This window comes from Natator depressus, chromosome 3 (assembly GCF_965152275.1).
Source record: "Natator depressus isolate rNatDep1 chromosome 3, rNatDep2.hap1, whole genome shotgun sequence".
Lineage (NCBI taxonomy): Eukaryota > Metazoa > Chordata > Testudines > Cheloniidae > Natator > Natator depressus.
The window spans coordinates 119,822,752-119,847,006 of record NC_134236.1 but is presented as its reverse complement, the minus strand read 5'-3'; the positions used below and the strand labels follow the sequence as shown (position 1 = coordinate 119,847,006).

The 24,255-nt window shown below is 41.6% G+C and overlaps 1 protein-coding gene across 1 annotated transcript in view; it reads right to left on the bottom strand.

Annotated features, from left to right (window-relative positions):
- The window catches only part of SYNJ2 (synaptojanin 2), a 103,914-nt gene that overhangs the window by 14,250 nt on the left and 65,409 nt on the right, over positions 1-24,255 (bottom strand). Inside the window, exons 9-19 of the mRNA XM_074948687.1 lie at positions 20,899-20,980; positions 20,515-20,664; positions 20,247-20,412; positions 18,936-19,127; positions 14,424-14,508; positions 13,442-13,582; positions 8,972-9,164; positions 6,904-7,062; positions 6,500-6,656; positions 3,879-3,996; positions 1,254-1,472 (exon numbers count right to left, since the gene is read on the bottom strand). Of these exons, the coding sequence (XP_074804788.1) occupies positions 1,254-1,472; positions 3,879-3,996; positions 6,500-6,656; positions 6,904-7,062; positions 8,972-9,164; positions 13,442-13,582; positions 14,424-14,508; positions 18,936-19,127; positions 20,247-20,412; positions 20,515-20,664; positions 20,899-20,980 (1,662 nt within the window). The remainder of the gene's footprint in view (positions 1-1,253; positions 1,473-3,878; positions 3,997-6,499; positions 6,657-6,903; positions 7,063-8,971; positions 9,165-13,441; positions 13,583-14,423; positions 14,509-18,935; positions 19,128-20,246; positions 20,413-20,514; positions 20,665-20,898; positions 20,981-24,255) is intronic.

The window sequence follows — 24,255 nt, the reverse complement described above, 5'->3', positions numbered from 1 at the left end:
GAGGTTAAGAAAATGTTGCACACCTTCCTGCATCCAAAGTATTTTCCCCATCCCCGTGTAACACACCTCTCCCCTTCCATGTACCCGCTTCATCTGCTCTGTGTGAACTCTGCACAAAAGCTGCCTCTCAGAGGGCACACAACCTCCTCAAAGGCTACTACTCTGTCCTACAGCAAGCTGCAAAGGGGCGTGAAAAAAGCAAAGCACATTTCTTTCATGCTCCTCTCAGCAGCCATGGAATGCTCCAAACCTTCATAAACCATGCGGTGGTGGGGTCCTAGGGCTGCTCCTGAACCCATATCCCCTACTTAGTAGTATGCAGGGCTAGACAGAGAGAGCCAAGCTGACAGTATTTAGCAAAACAATCTCCTGAAATAAGTAGGTCAAATGCCTCGTAATTGATTTGTTGGTCTTGCTGTCAAGTCACAACTACTGCCACAAAGAAGTTAGATTCCAGGAGGAAGCAGCAGGCATAGCAGCATTTTGTGGCCAGGCACGACTTCGGATGCATGCCCAGCGGAACAGTCTAACATCAGTCCCACTTCAGTGGCACACTCGGTTCTGCTAGCCCTTTTCCCACTTTGGACAGGTACTTTTGATGCTGTTGTTTTCTTCCACTCATGGTAATGTAAATCAGATAATGCCAAGCTGTGCTTGTTTTCTTCAACACAGAAGTACCATAGCTACCAGGAGGCCCAAAATAACTCAACTGGAAGGAAACAAAACTCCTCCAACAGGGCTTAGAACTAAACACCCTCCCTCGCACTCAGTAGGTCCAGGAATGACAAAAGAGCCTGAGCCCCCAAGGATAGGCTAGAGGCTCTAAAATCCAAAAGAGGTGGAGTCACTCAGGAGAGCCAAATGGGTGTGAAAGATTGCCAAGGAAGGCAGACTGTCTCAGTCACAGGAATGGGAGGCACAAATTAGAAGTACTGCAAATTGAGGCAACACCCAATGCATGAGGATAAAAGGGCTGAGCCTGAGCAAGGTGAAGAGCTGGCCCCAGGAGGCACATTCAGGGCGAAGCCTCTGACCTGGAGCACTGCATACCCTTCTCCCCCACATAGCCAAGGAACCTGTTAGGATATTTCTTTAGTCGGATAGAGAGAAATAAAACATAAGTGCTAATAATTTCTAATCATTAATGCAATATGTTACAGTCTAAAACGGTTATTCCTATTCCACACAGTTAATGCATTTTAATTAGGATTTTTTAAAAAATAGATTGCACGTGTCAAGAAATCAACATTTACCTGACAAGAACAATGGTGCCATAATTCTCAAATATTTGCATAAGCTCAGTCCGCAAGTCCTCCGGAAATTCGTTTTTCTCTTCAGGGGTTGGTGACTGGAGATTTACCATTACGGTGGCATCCAATGGTCCCTGGAAGGATGACACTTCCTGGAAAACGCTTTCGCGGGCAGCCACGTTAACTTCCTGGACTTCCACTTCTACAATAGCTAACACGGGCCTAGATTTTATACACACACACAAACATTGCTTTCATGTTATCTAAAATCACCCTCAAATAATAGGACATGCAAAAGATTGGTTGTCTGAAAGCAAGAATCTATTTTTAGATGTATTTCTGAAGCACCTTTCATCCCGGGATCTCACAGCACTTTGCAGATATTTTAATTAAGCCTAACAATACCCCTTTGAAGTAAATAACTGTAATACCCATTTTACACATAGGGTACGTCTACACAGCAGCTGGGAACATGTGTCCCTGCTCAGGTAGACAGACGTGTTAGCTCTGCTAGAGCTAGTATGCTAAAAAATAGTAGTGTAGCTGGGGTAGCAGCTTGGGCTAACTACCCAAATACATACCGATGGGGTCTGGCCGGGTTTATACTCAGATGGCTAGCCTGAGCTGCCACCTGTGCTAACCCCAGCTATGTTGCAATTTTTCGTGTATTAGCTTGAGCAGAGCTAGTGCATGCCTATCTACCCAAGCTGGGAAGCACGCTCCCAGTGGCAGCGTAGACATCCCCAGAGCGAGAGAGACAGAGAGAGAGAGAGAGAGAAGTTGAGTAGTGGGCCCAAGGCCACATAATGAGTAAGCAGCACAGCGGGCAACAGAACCCCGGAGTCTGGACTCCTAATTTATTACTCTGTCTACTCCCTCATATAGGGTCTCACAGATTTACCACCACTACATTTAGTGAAAGATAGTGGTGATAATATACTGTAGTAGCAAACAGTAATAATAATATGAATATAATACTTGGCACTTCCATAGGACCTTCCATCCCAAGATCTCAGAGTGCTTTACTTATATTAATAAATTGTTTCCCAACTCCTCTATGAAACAGGGAAGTGTTATTTCCCAAGAGGCATAGTGAGGTTAAGTGGTTTGCCCGAATTCACACAGGATGCCCAAGATAAAGCAGTTTTTCTTCTTGGCTTCTAGTTCTTTTGCCCAGGACTAACAGTGAGAGGACAATGTACCCTTAAGTGTGCAACATGTTTGTGTAGTACAGACAATGATTTTCTAAATAGTTATGAATCATCTCTTATGTGTTAGCTCTCTGTGTGTGTCAGATCTACATAAATAGGGGCAAGCTGTCCAAAGGGCTGAGGATCAGCCTCTGTAGATGCAATCTGCACCCTCAAGATTGTACTTGCAGATGCACTGAAGGCACTCATTGGACACTTGCATATCTAACCACTTGTCATTGCTACCCGCTATCTGCACTACAGCTGGTTCTGTAATACGCACTACCAGACTGAACAAAAAGACTGAAGGTTGAGATGAAGGGGAGACAGAAATTAAAACAACCCTCTATAGGAAGTGTTAACTATTTCTGAAAACACTGTTGTTGCTTAGTACGTTGTTGGATGTTAGAAGAGATACACTGGAGTTTCTTTTTATAGCACATCCTGGAAAACCCAACGTACTGAGTGTAACTAACAGGTGTTGTTGAAACATGGTTACTGCAGTGGTGGTTGCTGTAACTGGGAGCCAAGGTAAAAGAAGCCTTGCTTCAAATGTTGCATTTTATGATGATTGTGGCAATTACACTGTTAGCTGCAGGAGCCAGTAGTGTCGGTGCGAATGGGCTAGTGCCTTGACATAGAGAAGTGGTTTGTTTGTGAGAAGCATGTTCTTTCATTGCTGGAGAAAGGTGAAACAGCCCTCCAGAGTAACAATGCTGTGAAAAGCACTTTTGTGATTCACTGAACTCTACTGTGAGAAAGAAAACAGCATTTCCATAGAGCACCCCAGGATAATTACAGAAGCTATTTTGAAAACAGACAAGCTTTTGAGATACATTTATGAAAGCACTCATAGCATTCATTTTCAGAACAAGTGAAACAATAACAGTGAGCAAAGAAAGTTAATCTGTATAATTTTTCTTTAGGGAGAAGATCGATAATCAACATGGCTGCCTCAGCTTTTGATTTTGTTCTCTTCCCCTTTCTCCGTAAGTGGGGAGGCTTAATGTGTTTGCATCTCAGAGAAGCTCATTAACATTCACACACCCCCAGCTCTACACACACAGTTTATGCCGCTAAGGCAATACATCTCAGCTGCCTTCATTCTAGCAGAAGGCTGGGTGGTGCCTGTCAATGCTGCACCTTTAATTGGTTTGAGTTGTCAGAAATGAATGAGGAGAGGCATCAAATCATCCAGCCCTTGCCTCTGCATCTTGTCCAGCCCTTGCTGAGATCATAGTACAGAGGAAAATTAATACAAGGCCCACGGGCATTGCCACCCTTCGGTTTAGAACCATGATGGGGTTAAATGTCAAAGTGCTGAACAGAGAATAAGCATGTAGTGTCCATTAACAATCATTCTTGGCCCTTCCATTGAATATATACTTCAGTGAGCCTCAATGTAATCAGAGAAAGATAATCTAAGCTAGGACATTACCTGTGATCAGATGCCTGCAGCTCTGCTCTTCCATAATACATCAGGGCACCAGGAGTCCAAGTGTGTTTGACTTTTGTTTCAGCACTCAGATCACTATCTAGGAGATTGATCTCTCCAGCTATACAGCACAAAAGAGCATTAAAGTTCATAGACTTGTAATAATAATTAAAACTATTTTAACAATCTGCATTTCACAGAACTGTGGTTTTCACCAAAACACATTGTTCCTGAAGCACTCCATCTAAAGGATGGCTTATATCCTTCTAGACCTTGAATTTCCTAATAGAAAACAAAATGTAAAAAGAAGTGCAATCGATAGCACAGATCATTAGAACAAGACAAAATGCAAACCAATAACTTTTCAGAGACCTATATAATTCAGCATCACACACCATCACATTAAAGTATAGCATTTTCCTCCAGCCTGAAAACACCTATATTTTGGAATAACCACATGCAGTTAAGAGACCAGACAGAGGAAATCCTGTATGGCTCTAGCTTCTCTGCTTTCCACATGGTTTTTCTGGGTGACAGGAAGTGTTCAAATCTGGGATAAGAGTGTAGTATAGATTGTTGCTTCCTTACCAGCTAGTGCCACTCTGGACTCTCCCTTTATGCTAGGGGAGGCCCTGTGCTGCCCTCAGAAACATGAAGAAATGGAGGGATGCATTGCTAGGCCTGGGGAGAAGGGTTATTTCTCATCTCCAGAGCTCAAGATGAGTTACTGTGGGACATGGTCACTTCTCCTGGCTGCCTCATACTAGCTGTACCATCTCTTCCCTTTGATCTAGGAATTGAATTGTAAACAACCTGCAAGGAATGTCTCCCCACCTCTGCAAACAGCTCTCTGGCCCCAGTATCCTCCACTGCCTAGAACAGAAATGGAAGTTGGACTATTCGGCAGATCAGCAGTAGAGAGAGAGAGAGAAAAAGAAAGAGAGGAAGCTTTGCCACCAAATCAGAATGGGTAGTGGAGTTTATAGGTGGTGAATGGAACCAGAAGGATTGGGTGGGGCTCAAAGGCAGAAAATGGGGAGGGGGAGAAGATGGATCTCCTAGCTGTGTTACCACTTGGCCTAGCTCTGGAAGGTCTGTAAGTACAGGAGAAAGAGGTTTCACTTATTTGCTACTTTCTTCTGATATATGGTGGGCTCTTGCAGCCCTGCTAGATCATCCCATCTACAATGTCTGCTCAGCCAGCTGAAGTCCTCTCTGGGGCCACTTGAAAGAAGAATTGAGAGAGAAAGGGAAATTTATTGAATAGCTGGGGATATTTTTTTAGCTGAAAAGATGCAATGGAATTACTGGATAGTCTGCAACAATCATAAAGCAGTTGGGAAATATGAGGAGAGTTATTCAACTTCTGCATGCATTTAGAACAATGGCAGACCTGCTACAAACATGACAAAATGACAAAAGTTGTAGAAACGTGAAAAAAACGGAAAGGGTGAAAGGCAGATTCTTAAGGGAGGATTTTTAGGCTAACTGTGGTCTAGAAGGTGGAAGGGGGAAAAAATTGGGTCAATTATTGAGCAGCCAGAAGTGGAGAGAGGGTGCCTCTGCTAACTGTGAGAAGTATAGGGAGGAGATACCAGCACTTTTATCCTCCCATCCAAGTGTTATTTTCTTCTTGGTTATTCAGCTGGGATATTTCGATTATCTACAGCAACACAAACCCCTCTATTCCTGTGTGTAGGACCCTATTGGCTTAGAAGAACTGCAGCCCTACCAATATTTGAGCTTACTTCTCACACAAACTGAAGTTCACCTATTGTTATCCCCTGCATCTCATCCCTTCTACGGTTTTATTGCTTTGTAAGCTCATGCCTCTATTTACTGGTCATGATCCTCTTTTTACTACACCATTAGATTTTAAAATCAATATGAGATTATTTATGTTACATTGACATCCTCTCTGGAAACCCTCACTTTCCTTCATGGTATTTATACTGAGGCAGTCCACGGGATGACCCTTGTATCTTAAGAGGTAAATTCACATTTGTATGCATGGATCAGATAATTTCTCATGTAACTCTTCACTTTGCATGCGTAAGTGCAGTTTTTACACACACTAATGGATGACATGCAGATTCAGAGGCTGGTATGGAAATATGGCTCTGGCGGCAAAAAGTTTTTTTTTTTTTAAAAACTGTCCTAGTATTTTATAGCTTTTAACTTACAGATAAAGTAATGCATTGCACTTCCATAGCACTTTCCATTCAAGGATCTCAAAGCATTTTACAAGTATGAATTAATAAAACCTCACAACATTCAGTATTATCATTCCCTAATAACATCTGAGGAAACCAAGGCACAAGGCTCAGATCCTTATTGAAATCAGTAACAACAGGAGCAGGAGTAGGCTGTAGCTAAGTGACTTGATCAGGTTTCAAATGTGACTTCTATGTTCATGAAAGCAGTCCCACTGAAACCAAAGGGAGTACCACCATGAGTAAGGTAATCACAGTTTCACCCAGACTAAAGGCCAGATCCAGGTATAGAACCTAGAATCCCAGACTGTCCACCTTCTTCTCTAACCACTAGACCAAACTCCATCCCTTGGATCCAGTGAGATCTGACTGACAGGCATCGTTATTTAAAATGAGAAAGACCCTACACACCTGTTTTATCAAATGAAAGCTTCTTTCTCCACCAAAGCACTCGGTCAGTCCAAGCAGGGGTTCTGCACTTATCGCTTGTATCATAAGCCTCTGAGCCAACGTCATATTTATATGTTGGTCCAAAACGAATAGTGCCTTCATGAAAGTCTTTAAAAATCTATTAAAATAAATATCATTTCTTCAATCAGCTAAATTCCTGCTTATGAAGGTTACATAGTCACATATTCACTTTTATTAGTATAATCACACTTTGATTTTTTTTAAATGAACATACCCATAGAAACGCATTTCTGAAAATGCCCTCATTTTCATTCTTTCTTAAAGGCAATTAGTTTGGATCAAAATATGGGTGTTCTGGAAAACGGCTATTTTAAATTTGGAGCAAATGGGATAAATCCCCTTACTTTTCCACTGGATTTCTGCTGCTGTAGTTGATCAAATTCCAGGAGTCTTTTCCAGTCTTGTCGTTTAAGAAAATAAAAGACTTCTTCATATGTCAGATCAATGCGATAGTTAAAATCACCACACCAGAACACATAGTCATGTGAGAACACATTCCTCCCCTGGTTAGAAGATACAGAATTTAAGACATAATTTAAAATGATACATTTTAAATCAACTGAGTTTTAAAACTCAGTCTCCCTGGAATACTATATTTTGGACTTGTTTACAAGGTTTTAATTGCTAAATCCAGTGCAGACTAAAAAAGCGGTCTCTACATTTCCTTCTGCATCCCACAGTTATTTAGTCACAATTTTACATCCATAATTTAGATATCTTAATTCTGGCACAGTCAAGGACTTATATGCCTGCATGATCTAAACTGCAGCCACAAAATGCTCTTGCTATTGTATGCACCTGCAAAAACAGAGGCTTCAGTCAAGACCAGGCTGAAAATTTGCCCCTACAACTGCATAGCACATTTCTGTAAATGTAAAGTAATAATATTATTAACAGAGATTCATTCCAATGTTTAAGTTTCACGTGTTATGCTACAGATAACTGCACTTTCAAAAAATAAGCTCTAAACCTCTGAACACAGGGATTCATAAAGGAAACACTTCAGACCTAACATGGCTGTTACTCTGAAACTTCAGACCTGTATCTCTAGCATCACTAGAGGGCACTGTTAATATATATTACACACACACACAAAGTATACACCAATATAGTAAACTTACAGGATATAAAATAGTTAATGAGCTATTGGAAGTAAGGACTGCTATACGCATGATTTTATGGCCATTTAGAATGAATATTCTATGCAGGTCTTCAATACTGGGACTATTATTTCTAACATAAATGGAAACTGATTAATATGCTATATGTGTCAAGCCTCTAAACCCTGGAAACAACAGGGAGTTAAATTTTATGCTCTTCAACCTAAATGCCATTCTTTGCTGACTTAACAGAATAAATGAACACATCATAAACTGGTCCTTTCGTTCCCTGGCTTACAGGCTCTCTGGAGAAGTCTGAAAGAAATGGCAGCTGTGGAAATCTAATGCGGCCAACACCATTAAGGCAAGCACAGGAACAAAGCCACAAAAACCCTACAGGGCCACTTGCTGGCCTTAAAAAGAGACAACTGAGAGGTGATCAACAGAATACCATCCAAAAGATATCATATCTGATATAAATACAGAGGAAAGGGATTTCAGAATGTCTGTTTGCGCCACATTCTGATAAAGATAAAAATTAAGTGCGCTTGTTGGTCTTGGGAAATGGGACTCTAGGGGAAGTGTAGGGAGAAAGGATGAAGAAAAGCAGGAGGCATGTAGGCTGTGTGCAGGAGACTGAGAAGTTGTGGCATGTCACAATCAAAGAGAAGGAGTAGCTGGAGTATGACACACTCTGGGTATGCTCTGATAGAAAATGGTCTTTTAGGGACTCTTGCTAACTAATTCAAATTAGAGCAGCCCCAGGGTGAACTAATCTGTTCTGGGTCTGAGCAGAGAACCAGGGAGCCATTACTGTCTCTGTGATGCCACCACACCTGGTTCTTAAAGCGTAATCTTGGCAAACTGGAGAATCTGGTCCACAATGCATAAAGTTTTCAATCTGTGAATCAGGTGGGTGTGATAGTGAGTGATGAAGCATTATGATAGTGGGAAACTGGTTATATCCCTTCATTGTTCACGTTCAGGCATTCTAACATCTGGGTTATTTAAAGGTGTAGAATTTTTGTAAAGAAAGTATCATTTGTTTTTGGGTTAGCTGGTCTCCATGGAAATATGCTTTCAACCTTACTTTTTTTTTTATTTACTTTATTTATGCTTTCAACCTTACTTTTTTTTTCAACCTTATTTTTTATTAAGTTCTTTTGTGTGAATACTCTATGACTTTGAATTGCCTCCCGTGCTGACCTGCCAGGTAGTATAGATTGCTACTGACTCTCACAATTAAAAATTTAAGGATATAATTTTCACTCCCATTCACAACATTTCTGTCTGAGACATCCTAAATACTTACCATTGGGAAGCTGAGTTTCTGTGTAATCTCTTTATAATCTTCATTCCTCTCTTTCACTTGAGACTGACCAGCTGTCAAGTGACTGCATATGAAGCAAAAACTGGTACTGTGGAACTGGAAACGGATGCCTACTGCGCCTTTATTCCCAGCTTTCCCTCTCATCCCGGTTTTCACTGTGTCTATTGCTACATCCCTGGACCAAAAAAAAAAAAAAAAAAAATGTGGGGGTGGGAGGGAGAGAGAAAAAAAAAATCAATCAGTCATTACTGGAAAGTGGAAAGGAAAACCCCATCTTATTTAGAATGATGCTTTTATTTTCCCTCCAGTTATTAAATGAATGAATGAGCAGAGATTCATGTTGTTCAATGGATCTCTTAGGGTCTTTTGCTGCAACATTACTATTGGCCGTATAGATGTTCTAATGTTTCAGATTACCAGTTAAAAAACAATAATACAGTAATAAAACAATCAAGTGAAATAACTTTGTCCTTGGGCCACCCCTCTTGGCATCCTTTCCAAACTACTCAGCATTCTTTGCATGAAAACATTTCTGTAACTTTTGTAACTTATATGAGGTTTACTTTTGATGTTTGTCTTTATCAAAAAAATTCCTTTGAAGTAGTGACAATAATTAAGGGTCACTTTTTACTCCCTTTTATTTTCCATTCTGCTGACATGAATCTGCTGACAGCTGGTTATCTACTGAAGTGGCATTTCCATACCATGAAATGCAACTTTTGTAGTGGAGAGCGGGCTACATCTCTGGTGTATCAATGCAAATATCAAAGCATACAGATTATAAAATCTGTATTTATCAAACTAGTTGATTGTTAGAAACAAATACTCAGACCTTGAGCACTGAAATGGCATCAGTTTTGATAACAAATTGCCTGTTGCATCCATATTATTAATTACATGGTATTTCAATTACATCTTAGCAATTAACATATCATTGTTTTACATTATATTACAACTTGGCAAAACAAACCACCTGTTAGCAGAGTAATTACTCCCAGATAGCCAGTCTATTTTGAGAATAATGCACGCCTGTCTCTTCAGATAAGCAAATGGTGAGATCATAATTGTAATTGCCCAGTCCTGTGTGAATCCTTCCTATTGAGAAAATTTCCAGTTACTTTGTACATAAAATCATGAGCACTGGACTAGAATATTTGTGTCCATTGATGCAGGGCAATATCTGGAGGGGACAAATGTTAGGTCTTTGGTTGACTTTTGGTTACACACATTCTTGGAGGTTCTAGAGGTGTTGGGGGAATTTCATACCACAACCCGTGCTTTGCTTCTCTTTCCTGGCTGGTGAAGGCCAGTGGGGAAATACTAGCTCCTGGGTTGGCTGGTGGGGAACATCAACACCTTCTCTGAGAGAGTTTTGACCATTTTAAGGAATCATGTGTTCCGTCTCTGCTCTAAGAAGCCATCCATTGATGTGCCAACCTATACAACTATTAACTGGAATCTAATCCTCCATTCTTGGTTAAGGTTATAGGAAAGGTTGTGGTGAGACAGCCTCATAGTATCTTGAGCCTCTGAGTTCCTTGACCCATTCACTGTGATATATACTTCAATCACATTCAATCCTATTTTATTCATCTCCTCTTTAAACTAGTCCTAACCTTTTAATCTCCCTTAGCATAGAAACCTTTCTCTGCCTCTGATCATTTTTGTTGTCCTTTTCTGGATTTTTCTTTTTTTTTTTAAACTACAAAATCACGTGGCTAGGATTGGCTGTGTCCATGTATCCTGTAGCAGCCCATTAATATTAAATAATGAAACTCAGCCACTTATTAAAATCAAAACCTTTCAGGACTTTCAATGGGCCACTGCTGTATATCTGAGTGCTAACAGGTTGACAGTTGCAATAGAACCAATCTGGAGAGTAATTCTGCTATTGATCCCTTTTTATTCAAGCTGGAGTACTCAAATTTCACCTAGTAAAAGTTATTCTCCTTCTTTGGACTACTTTTATCAGACAGGTTAGTTAAAAAAAATAAAAAATAAATAAAATAAATTCAGGAATTTAGTCTTTTCCCTTTAGAACGCAGAAGGCTGCAGTAAGGGAACACTAGTGTTACCTGGATTCCATTAGTCTGACTGCAGAGCTAGGTACGACATGAAGACTGCATGGACCTTCATGGTGGATATTTGACTAGTGAAAGAGAAAGTAAGATAGCCCAGCAGGCTTTGAAATTCTAGAAGGTTTTAGTGACAGAGCAGTGCATTTGGTATGGGGTGGATGATATTGTTCTAGTCTTCTCTGGGAGATGCCAGTGGGTAGTTCTGGCCAATTACTCCGCTCCCACCCGCATATCCGTAGGCATGCTTCATTCCACTGCACAGGCACTTTCATGCAGGCTCTGTTCTGTTACCCACCCTACCCAATGTGTATGTGAGTCTGCTGAGGTAGACAGGGAGCTGGTTTGGGTTCCCCTGTCATCACTACTGTACACAGAGGTCACACAACTCTGTCTCTGTCGATTTAGGCCCAGATGCTGTAGTCTATTTGGTTCCACAGCGCTTGGTTGAAATGGAGACTAATGACAGTAAGCTCGCTGAAGCTAAATCTAGAGAAGAAAGGAGTCCAGGTGGCAGAAGCAGCATAAATATACGGTAGGAGAGTTTTCTCATCTTATGACCAACAAGATTATCCACTCTCTAGCCCAAGAGTTTTTGGATTTTAGTGTACTTTGCAGCCCTGATTGCTCCTGGATCTCAGATGTCATCAGTGGCCAAAAGCATATTTTTTCCCAGGTGAATCTGCCTTTTAGCGCAGATCTGGACCTTGTAACTCCAGGTTGTATTACTACAGCGCTCTCTCCATGAGACTACCCCTGAAGAACACTCCAAAGCTGCAGCTGGTGCAGAGTACCACTAGCTACCTGTTTGGCAGTGTTGGCCACAGGGAGAATATTATGATAGTTCTGCAATGGCGGGGTTGGCTTTCTATTTACTTTAGGGTGCAAGTCAAGGTGTTGGTAGGGATCTACATATGGCTTAGTTCCTGGGTGCCTCAGAGACTGCTCCTCTCCCTTTGTGCTACTACAACAATTGGGGAAGGTGCTCTTAACGGTTACTATAGTTAAAAATCTGAGGTGAAATCTTGGCCCCACTAAAGTCAGTGGAAGTTTTGCCATTGTCTTCAATGGGGCCAGGATTTCATCCTGGGGACTGACGGCAGGACGGTCTATCTAAGGATCTTATACAATCCCCATTACCACAGCACCTGAACGTCACACAATCTTTAACGTATTTGTCCTCACAGTGCCTCCGTGAGGTAGGGCAGTGCTACTATTCCCATTCTACAGAAGGGGAACTGAGTCACAGAGAGAAAGTGACTTGCCCAAGGTGACACAGGAAGCCTGTGGCAAAGTAGAGACTTGAACCCACGCTCCCTTCCTCTATCAAAGGAATGATCTTCTCAGAGGAGAAATCTTGACTCTAGGATTTGCTTCCCCTGTTGGTTCTAGGAACTGCATTAGGCCTATATCTTTTCTCCAGCTTTTGTCTGTATTGGGGATGGGTGCAGGGAAGCTTAGCGGGGAGAAATTTATAAAGGTGCCCTCGACAATTAGATGGCTCACTCCTAGTGAAAGTCAAAGGGAGCAAGTTGCCTGACTCCAATTTGTGCTTTTGAAAATATCTCCTCCTTGGTCTATTTTTGATGGGAGTCTTCTCCTTTTGCCCAGTTTGGCATCAGTACAGCTTACGTTGTAAAATACTGTACAGATGTCCTAACTTGCTCGTTTCTATTGATTTTATTTAAAATAAAGAAATAAAGTAAAATTATTACTTCTCATGTCTGAAGAATTTGTTAGCCAATGAAATTCTGTTTTTAACAGGAATTTTTATCTCTATCCCTAGCCCAACCTCACTTTTACAATTGTACGGGTTAATGAGCTTACACGAAATGAAGAACACATTTCTGCAGCAGGAATTCTCAGCAAAAACCAGGCCTTCACCTCAGGGCCAGATTGAAGAACTTTGGGGCCCTGTGAACTATGGCATTTACCTGTCCCCCACCTTTCCTTCTCCTACAGGTTAGGAAGCTTTGGGATGAGGGTCAGGTACTGCCCCAGAGGGTGGGACAATCTGTGTGTGTGTGGGGGGCGGTCCGGTTCTGCCCTGAGGGAGTGAGAGGCCCTGGAGGGGCTGTTAGAGAGTGAACTCACCCTGCACTCAGCTAGCAGCAGTTCCTGTCCCACAGGGCTGGTCCGGCTCCCCACTCCATCTCACTAGTTCTTGCCACAGCATGCTGGCAGAGCCCTCCCTCCCACTCCTTCCTGGCCCATGATTTCTGTGTGTGTAGTTGGTACCCCTGGAGTCAGGCCCCCCACTGAAATGGCGGCACTGGTTCAACTGCACTGTGTGCACATTGATTAATCCAGGCCTGCTTTCCCTGCTCCCAACCCCAGGCCACAGGAAACCATTTGTGAAAACATGACACCCTCGTACCTAATGAAGGGGATGTGATAAGGTCGTACAAAGACGAAGAGACAAACGCCAACAAGCTGTGCCGATGTCAGCAGAATGTACCGGTGAGTCCTGGAAACCGCTTTCTGAAGCTGCTCCCCCCACATCTTCCTATTAGTTGTACTGGAACAAAAACAAACGCTGAATGAATTGAACAGAAACGAAATAATAAAAATCATGTTGGAGCCTCTTTCTTTGCAATGTCTCTTTCCCCTGCTCTTGCAACACGAGGCAGAGGGCCGTAAGGTGAGAGCTAAATGGACTTTAACTGCTTAGGAGGTGACCGGCTACATGTGCTCAATAGTGAATGCACTGCTACTCTCAAGTGATGGTTGGGCAGCCATGTCTGCATAGATTTGACCTTGTAGACCTCCTTATTTTTCTTGTCCTAAAGATCCACTGATACATGCAGATGAATAGCTGACCCACCAACCATGCTACATACTACTGTAGCTTTACTATTCCTAAAGACGATATCTCAATGTTAAGCTAGAAGAATCAGCAGTGAAACGCTACATTCCTTGGTTGTTTTTGCCCCTTTCTCCTTGAGTCCTCCTCCAGCCTGTCAAGGAACAAATTTTTTCACATGCACGGACAAGAAAAGTTCATTCCTTACCTCTACTTCCTACCCTAGCAGTACCTTTATGAATACACATACATGAATACTTAAGCACAGAGAGATATTGCTCACATTGTAAAATTCCACACATACATTTCAGTTGTGTGTAGAGACTTTGACAGTTTAACATTTCAGCGTCAGACAAGGATATTGGGAGCACAGTGCTAAAGTAGGGCCCTGCATTGGCTTAGAAAGCTCAGTGATATGCATTGTATAAAAATGAGAGAGTGCAAGAGAGTGCACATTTGGGCTGGTAACCTTGGCATTTGTTAATGACAAACACATTCCCACACAGAGTGACCATATGCAGGTGAATGTACAAAGCACAGCTCTGTTTTCACCTACCTGGTATTTACAATATTCCCTGCATTTAGTTCCACCATCTCTTCAAATCCCACAGCAAACATGTCAGGAGGGCAGCTCTCATCATCTGCGTGGAGAGGAACAAAAGTCATTCAAGACTTACCACTTTATTTGTTGTTTCGTTTAATCATTTGCATACTTGACAGAAATTAGAAAAAGAGAAGTCCTATAGTTAATCTTGTGCATCCTCTGCCAAGTTATATAATTATAGCTCTTTTAATCCATCTTTAGAAAGCAACCCTTGCAGTTCATTTTATCATTTTTCTGCTTGTCTCCTTCTGGTTTGTCTGCATCTTTCTGGTAGGAAGGAGCCCAGAACAAAGCACTTTATTCTAGGTGTGGCCTCAACAATGTTGTTTAGAGGGAGATCCTCTCTTCCCAGATCTAAGATATGATGCCACTGTGTACAAAACCCAAAAGTCACAATGGTTTGCCCCATCCCATCCAGTCACATTGAAATCTCATACCCAGTATGCGGTCCAATATCTCAACGTCTGTTTTTGACACAGATAATTTATCTAGCTGCAACTATTGTCCAGTACCAGCATGTTTCTTCCTCCCCACCCATGCCCCCAGGTAAGATTTTCCACTACTTTGAGGAAGTCTTGGAGGTTCCTTGCTAACTTTCTTCCCTGTCTTCTTCAACAACATACACCACGGGTTGTAGCTGCTTACCAATGAAGAAATGTATCTTGTCAACAGTGCTCCTTAGACCAACTGGTACAGGAGTTGGGGGGAGGTGTCACTGATGGGCAACCCACCTAGGTGTGAGCATGCTCCTTGGAGAGGACTCAGACAATCAGACACTGATCTCTCATGGGGCGGCACAAAACTACATCTACATCTGCTTGTTCACCAGGTTTGCCTTACATCTAAAGGGTTTTCATTATTATTCACCAGACAACAAGAACTTCACTCAGCCCTTAGGGCTACACAGAAGAATACTGTAGGAGCCTAAATCAGGTTTGCTCACAAATTAAGAAGAAGAAAAGCAGAAAAGTGCACATGCAAAAATAGTAACTGCATATTTCACATGCATAATTTTGACACCCATTTTTGAAAATTTAGCCATTAATGTAGATTATTAAAACAGATGACTGCATGAGGTGGCTGACTTCATTGTCAGTAAGTATGTCTAATGTGCATGAACAGAACACATTCAGCATAATGTTGTTAATCTCCTACTTCCTGGGCCTTCTGAGACTACGGTAGTATGGGCTCAAGAGAAGTAATGCTCACGTGAGACAGCCAGGGATACATGGAATTTATTCATGTATTTGTGTGCTATGCACAGGAATATTTCAGCAATGCCTGCAGAGGATTATGTATTACTCTGTAACAGGGAAAGTAAAGGACAAGCAGTAATTTTAGAACCACTTCATTTCTGAAGGACAGAACACTATCTTTGCTGTTTTCTTTAGTAAAATCTGTAAATCAGTTACAATCACAAGCCCTGTTTTGTAAACTGGAAAGTCAGCAGCCAGTTCAAACAAGCCACAAACACAACAGTTTGACACACTACTAAGAAAAATGACCCTGCTTTGTAATAATGTAATGTAATAAAACGTTACCCTTACTGTATACAATTCCTTTTGTCTGAGGGTCTCGGAGTGCTTTATAAACACTAAAGGATTAAGTGTAACATTTTCAGAGGTGCCTAAAGGCCAGACTTTTAAGATATTTAGGTGTCAAAAGATGCAGATAGATGCCTAGTGGAATTTCTAAAGGCACCTAGGCACCTAACTCCCAATGAGATTGAAACACAAAGGGAGGAATGGAGGAACATGAATAAAAACTGATATTTAGGGACAGATTTTGTGCTGTCTGGTGAGAGATTCAGTGCAGAAGGCCACCTCAGGGTGAGGTGATTTTATGCCACCTTCACACACTCTGGATTCTGGGATGCTGTAAGGGCCAAAACACTCGTCACCATCAGTTAGTGCAGCCCTGAGGGTTTCTCTAACTTATAGCAGCCTTCCCAGCCCCACCTATGGACTGCTACACCAAGGCTTGTGAAGGGGTGCAGTATAAGGCCAAGTGGGAGCAGAATCAGCCACTTAGAATTCCCTACCAGATGATGTATGAATGGCCAAATATGGGACCTAAACTACTTGGCAGCTCCATTCAACATTAACAAATAATAGATTCATAGTTTCATAGATACTAAGGTCAGAAGGGACCATTATGATCATCTAGTCTGACCTCCTGCACAACGCAGGCCACAGAATCTCACCCACCCACTCCTGCGAAAAACCTCTCACCTATGTCTGAGCTACTGAAGTCCTCAAATCGTGGTTTAAAGACTTCAAGGAGCAGAGAATCCTCCAGCAAGTGACCTGTGCCCCATGCTACAGAGGAAGGCGAAAAACCTCCAGGGCCTCTACCAATCTGCCCCGGAGGAAACTTCCTTCCCGACCCCAAATATGGCGATCAGCTAAACCCTGAGCATACGGGCAAGATTCATCTGCCAGATACTACAGAAAATTCTTTCCTGGGTAACTCAGATCCCACCCCATCTAACATCCCATCACAGGCCATTAGGCCTATTTACCATGAATATTTAAAGATCAATTAATTACCAAAATCATGTTATCCCATCATACCATCTCCTCCATAAACTTATCAAGTTTAATCTTAAAGCCAGATAGATCTTTTGCCCCCACTGCTTCCCTTGGAAGGCTATTCCAAAACTTCACTCCTCTGATGGTTAAAAACCTTCGTCTAATTTCTAGTCTAAACTTCCCAATGACCAGTTTATATCCATTTGTTCTTGTGTCCACATTGGTACTGAGCTTAAATAATTCCTCTCCCTCTCCGGTATTTATCCCTCTGATATATTTATAGAGAGCAATCATATCTCCCCTCAACCTTCTTTTAGTTAGGCTAAACAAGCCAAGCTCCTTGAGTCTCCTTTCATAAGACAAGTTTTCCAATCCTCGGATCATCCTAGTAGCCCTTCTCTGTACCTGTTCCAGTTTGAATTCATCCTTCTTAAACATGGGAGACCAGAACTGCACACACTATTCCAGGTGAGGTCTCACCAGTGCCTTGTATAACGGTACTAAAACCTCCTTATCTCTACTGGAAATACCTCTCCTGATGCATCCCAAGACCACATTAGCTTTTTTCACGGCCACATCACATTGGCAGCTCATAGTCATCCTATGATCAACCAATACTCCAAGGTCCTTCTCCGTTACTTCTAATTGATGCGTCCCCATCTTATAACTAAAATTCTTGTTATTAATCCCTAAATGCATAACCTTACACTTCTTACTATTAAATTTCATCCTATTACTATTACTCCAGTTTACAAGGTCATCCAGATCCTCCTGTATGATATCCCGGTCCTTCTCTAAATTGGCAATACCTCCCAGCTTTGTATCATCCGCAAACTTTATTAGCACACTCCCACTTTTTGTGCCGAGGTCAGTAATAAAAAGATTAAATAAGATTGGTCCCAAAACTGATCCTTGAGGAACTCCACTGGTAACCTCCCTCCAGCAGGACAGTTCACCTTTCAGTAGGACCCGTTGTAGTCTCCCCTTTAACCAATTCCTTATCCACCTTTCAATTTTCATATTGATCCCCATCTTTTCCAATTTAACTAATAATTCCCCATGTGGCACGGTATCAAACGCCTTACTGAAATCTAGGTAAATTAGATCCACTGAGTTTCCTTTGTCTAAAAAATCTGTTACTTTCTCAAAGAAGGAGATCAGGTTGGTTTGGCACAATCTACCTTTTGTAAAACCATGTTGTATTTTGTCCCATTTACTTCAATGTCCTTAACTACTTTCTCCTTCAAAATTTTTTCCAAGACCTTGCATACTACAGATGTCAAACTAACAGGCCTGTAGTTACCCGGATCACTTTTTTTCCCTTTCTTAAAAATAGGAACTATGTTAGCAATTCTCCAATCATACGGTACAACCCCTGAGTTTACAGATTCATTAAAAATTCTTGCTAATGGGCTTGCAATTTCGGGTGCCAATTCCTTTAACATTCTTGGATGAAGATTATCTGGGCCCCGCGATTTAGTCCCATTACGCTGTTTGAGTTTCGCTTCTACCTCAGATATGGTAATATCTACCTCCATATCCTCATTCCCATTTGTCATGCTACCATTATCCCTAAGATCCTCTTTAGCCTTATTAAGGCAAAGTATTTGTTTAGATATTGGGCCATGCCTAGATTATCCTCGACCTCCACTCCATCCTCAATGTTTAGCGGTCCCACTTCTTCTTTCTTTGTTTTCTTCTTATTTATATGGCTATAGAACCTTTTACTATTGGTTTTAATTCCCTTTGCAAGGTCCAACTCTACTTGACTTTTAGCCTGTCTCACTTTATCCCTACATGTTCTGACTTCAATAAGGTAGCTTTCCTGGCTGATCCCTCCCATCTTCCACTCCCTGTATGCTTTCTGCTTTTTCTTAATCACCTCTCTGAGATGTTTATTTTAAAACAGATACACTACCACTCAAAGTCTTACCCTGAAATTCAGAAACCCCAGAGAGCTTGGGAGAATCCAGCAGCCAGTCTGTTAACTCACTGGTACCAAGGATGTTACTTCTAAATTGTTTGCCTCCATTTACATTCCAGGTCCCCATGGCAACACGAATCCGCTTGAAGCACGTGAATTCAAACTGACGCTCTGACATAGCCTTCAAAATACTGGGAGTCACTGATGGAGAGAGGAAGTAAAAACAATTTGCTGCAGTGGAATAAGTGGTACTATGTCAGTGACATGTAGACTTACTGTGAAATAATGATAGTTACCTTACTGGCATCAGTGCAATAACTAAAAAAAGTAATTCCAGTGGAAATAACAATAACTGCGTAAGTGAAAATGATGCCACCAATTTCTTTCCTGGTAACTGGGTGCAGTCACTGAAATGAGTTGTACTAGTGGAGGGGAAGGGAAAACAGGACTTTCACAGTGACAAACTTGAAGAAAATATATTCAAAATATGTTACTAGAATTTTCTAATCCTTTCCCTAATAATGACTGAATAATACGGTTTGAGATTGGTCTTTCTTGAGATTTTCAGCTTGGCCCACAAAATGATGGTTGTGTCACAATTTAAGACCCAAATCCAAGACCCATTAGATTTTTTTGGTGCATGCTGTTATACACTAATTCTGAAAAACCATCATGAATTTGGATCTGTATTCTGATATGGCCAGGACTCCACATAAGACCCCACCATCTTGATTATTCCTGATTGGTCCCCATTTTAGCCTTGCTTTAATCAGACTTCCTCTTTCTTTTTTTTTTTTTTGGTGGGTGCAAATAATTAAGAGTGTAATTTTTTGACCACCATTATTTGCAGAAGCAATTTAGGTCATTTCAGTGTTTAAGTAACTGATTTGCACGTGCAGTCAGATACTTAGACACCTAAATGGCCTAAAGAATCCACAGATTGCAGGCACAAAAAGAGGGGCCAGTTTGTAAAAAAAATCTGGTCCCAAGACAATTGCCCATGGTCAAAGAGTGAGTCAGGGACCCGCAGAAATTCTGACTCCTAATCCACTCTTCTAAACAGTAGACAACAACTTCCATCAGCACAGATTATCATCAGTGAATGAGTCAACCTATGCAGAAGTCTAATTGAATATTTTGGGAAATAAAAATAGTGGAATTCAAGCACATGCTGTGGTGACTTGAAAGCATTGCCTCTATACATCAATGCCTTTGTGCAACTGCTGTTTATTTCTAGACTCTTCAAAAGAATGCAACTGGTCATCTAGAACATCTGGAAGCGAACACAAGACAAAGAAGATAGATTTACATCTGACTTACCCAGCAGAGCAGTGTTGTCCATAAGCATCCTTCCTTTGTCTGCATGTTCCTCGCTGAAGAAATCACCCATGAGTAGCAACTTGATGGCTTCCTGCTTCACACTGTCAAAGAAATTTGACTGAATGGTGCGTGACACAGCGCGGGCTCCATCCTTGAGCTTCCCTACCTGCATTAGGCAAAAATGTTCAACACAGGTGACCTTTGCAGTGATAGTGTAGACTTCCTTTAAAGTCACTCATGAATAAGCAGCTCTGATATTTTCCTTTACCTTGGCTTTCCCCTCCAGGGCACGACTGCCTGTAAACACTCTACTTAGATTGTGACCATTGAGAGTCCACATTGACTTGTAGGACTCCACAAAGCGGTCAACTGTAGACTTTGAGTTCAACCCTAGGCTTTCTAACTGAGTGTGCAGAACCTGGAGTGAAGACAGAAAAAGAGGTGAGGAAAAGCGACTTTTCATATTTCATTTCCCCCCCCGGCACCTCTTGTAGGAAATTTCACCCAGTCATCATTCTGTAGTTAAACTAATGCAAGTATCTTAATGATGGAAAGACAGAGCTAGGAGACCTCTCCCGTGCCCTTTCTGGTAAAGCACAAAATACAAGCAGAGTGTGTGTGTATGTGTATGAAAGACCATTAATGAACTCACCTCAAGTGCAATGAAGGACTGTACGCTATTTGTACGATCAAGACAGTCCAGGCAATTCATTCGCAAGGTACCTGTCTGCAGACTTCAAAAACCAAAAAAAAAATAGAGAGATACACAGCAGGTTATTAGGAGCCTCCACACCCAGTTGTTACTGATAAACTATTGTTTTCTTTTATCATCAGAAACATTTAAGTTAGAAAGTCAATAAAAATGGCATTTGATCCACAGGTAGATAAGACCAGATTTTCAAACACTCAGCCTGGATTTTTCCACCCACATTTTGTAGGTGCAAAACACTTGCCTGCTCAATTTATTTCAAGTACCCAACTGTGCCCGCAAAACCACACCAGCAATTATATGTGTGATGCTTGCAGACCAGGTGCTAGCTCATTCCAAGGCCCTAGGCCTCACTGAAAACTAGTCTGGCTGACCTGTGTGTTAATATTGCTAAAAAAGGTATTAGATTTATAAAAATGTGTTCAGACTTTAATCTCACTTAAGACATCTGTATCCCATGTTACACGGTAATATTTAAGTGTTTGGTCTGTAACTTTAAGAGTATTTGCTTTAAAACCTTAAACCCCCACAGTCAGGAGTGAAGAACTACTAAGTGTGAAATGCTTGTTTATCACAAAGAGGTGTCATCTCCTCTCCAGAGAAGCCATTGTCGAACATCAGGGGACAAAAGACTTTGTTGATTGCTCCTCCTACACCCATGAAGAGGAGATGTGCACTAATTTATCCCATCAGCTTGAGCTCTGGCGGAAGGGAATAAAAATCCCTGTCAAGAAGAAATTCTTATCTTATGCTGCTTGGACATCAGGGAGAGGGCAAGACTTCTAAGCATAAGAAAGGGATCACTGGCTGTTTAGCTTGGATTAGCCCTAAAGGACATATAGAGCTTGCTTATTATAGAAGCTTCTATTATCTTTGGAACCTAAGACTTTAACTCATTTGTGTGTGTGTTTACCTGCTTTAACCTTGTAAATGACACTCTCATTTCTTTTTCCTGGTTAATAATTCTTTAATTTATTATAGGATTAGCTACAAGTGCTGTCTTTCCTGAGAGATCCGAAGTGAAATTGACCTGGGGTAAGTGACTGGTCCTTTGGGACTGGGAGTAAACTGAATGTTATTGTGTTTTTTGGTGTAAGGGACTATCTGTCACAAAGACAAGCTTGCCTATGTGTCAAGCTCAACTGAAACACCCAAGGGGACTGTCTGTGACTCCATGTTAAAGCCGTTATAGTGCTTGAGGAGTTCTCACTTGATACTTGGTTGGTGAAATCTAATTATAGAACACACAACCAGTTTGGGGTTTGTGCCCTGGTTTGTAACAGTCTGCCCTGAGGTTGGTATTCATGTTTGTGAGCTACTCTAGACAGCTTGACAACATGCACAAGTAATTTTCCAGGGTCAAGAAACTGGAGAACTAGTTAAGGCCTGGTGGTAAATTTGGCAGGGGAAAGCCATCTCAGAACTGTTAGCAATTATCTTTGAAACTCCTGGAGGAGGGATGAGGTCCCAGAGGACTGGAAGAAGGGCAAACATAGTACCTATTTTTAAAAAAGGGAACAAAGAGGACCCGGGAATTATAGACCAGTCAGCCTAACTTTGATTCCTGGAAAGATATTGGAATAAATTATTAAACACTCAATTTGTAAGCACCTGGAGGATAACAAGGTTATAAGGAATAGCAATCATGGATTTGTCAAGAACAAATCATGCCAGACCAAGCTAATTTCCTTCTTTGCCAGGGTTACAGGCTTAATGGTTAGGGAGGAAGCAGTAGATGTGATATATGTTGATTTTAGTAAGGCTTTTGACTCAGTCCCACACAACATTCTCATAAGTAAACTAGGGAAACACAGTCTAGCTGAAATTACCATAAGGTGGGTGCACAATTGGTTGAAAGACCATACTCAAAGAACAGTTGTCAATGGTTCTCTGTAAAACTGAGAGGGCATATCTAGTCAGGTCCCGCCGGGGGGGTCAGTCTTGGGTCTGGTACTAGTCAATGTTTTCAAAATGACTTGAATAATGGACCGAGAGTGTATGCTTATAAAATCTGAGGATGCTTGTTTATCACATCAAGCTGGGTGGGGTTGCAGGCACTCTGGAGGGCAGGACTGGAATTCAAAAAGACCTGGACAAATTAGAGAACTGGTCTGAATTCAGCAAGATTAAATTCAATAAAGACAAATTCAAAGTAGTTCACTTAGGAAGGAAAAAATCAAATACACAACTTACAAAATGGGGAATAACTAGCTACATGGCAATACTACTGAAAAGGATCTGGGGGTTATAGGGGATCACAAATTGAATGAGAGTCACCAATGTGATGCAGTTGTGAAAAAGGCAAATGTCATTCTGGGGTGTATAAACAGGAGTGTTGTAGGGAGGAAACTGTCTCGCTCTACTCAGCACTGGTGAGGGCTCAGCTGGAGTATTGTGTCCAGTTCTATTTTAGGAAAGATGTGCACAAACTGGAGAGAGTCCAGAGAAGAGCAACAAAAATGATAAAATGTTTGGAAACCTGACCTACGAGGAAAAAAGTAAAAAAAAAAATGGGCATGTTTAGTTTTGAGCAAAGAAGACAGAGGGGACCTGATAATAGTCATCAAATATGTTAAGGGCTGTTATAAAGAGGCCACTGATCGATTGTTCTCCATGTCCACTGAATGTAGGACAAGAAGTAATGGGCTAAATCTGCAGCAAGGGAGATTTAGGTTAGGTATTAGGAAAACTTTCTAACTATAAGGATTGTTAAGCTCTGCAAAAGGCCTCTAAGGGAGGTTTTGGTATCCCCACCTCTGGAGGTTTTTAAGAACAGGTTGGACAAACACCTGTTTGGGATGGTCTAGGTTTAGTCTTGAAATTAGATCATAGAATCATAGAATATCAGGGTTGGAAGGGACCTCAGGAGGTCATCTAGTCCAACCCCTTGCTCAAAGCAGGACCAATCCCCTACTAAATCATGAAGATTTCTAACCATCAGAGGAGTGAAGTTCTGGAACAGCCTTCCAAGGGGAGCAGTGGAGGCAAGAGACATATCAGGCTTCAAGACTAAGCTTGATAAGTTTATGGAGGGGATGGTATGATGGGATAGCCTAATTTTGGCAATTAATTGATCTTTGACTATTAGCGGTAAATATGCCCAATGGTCTGTGATGGGACACTAGATAGGGTGGGATCTGAGGTACTACAGAGAATTCTTTCCTGGGTGTCTGGCTGGTGAGTCTTGCCCACATGCTCAGGGTTTAGCCGATTGCCATATTTGGGGTCGGGAAGGAATTTTCCTCCAGGGCAGATTGGTAGAGGCCCTGGGGGTTTTCCGCCTTCCTCTGCAGCGTGGGT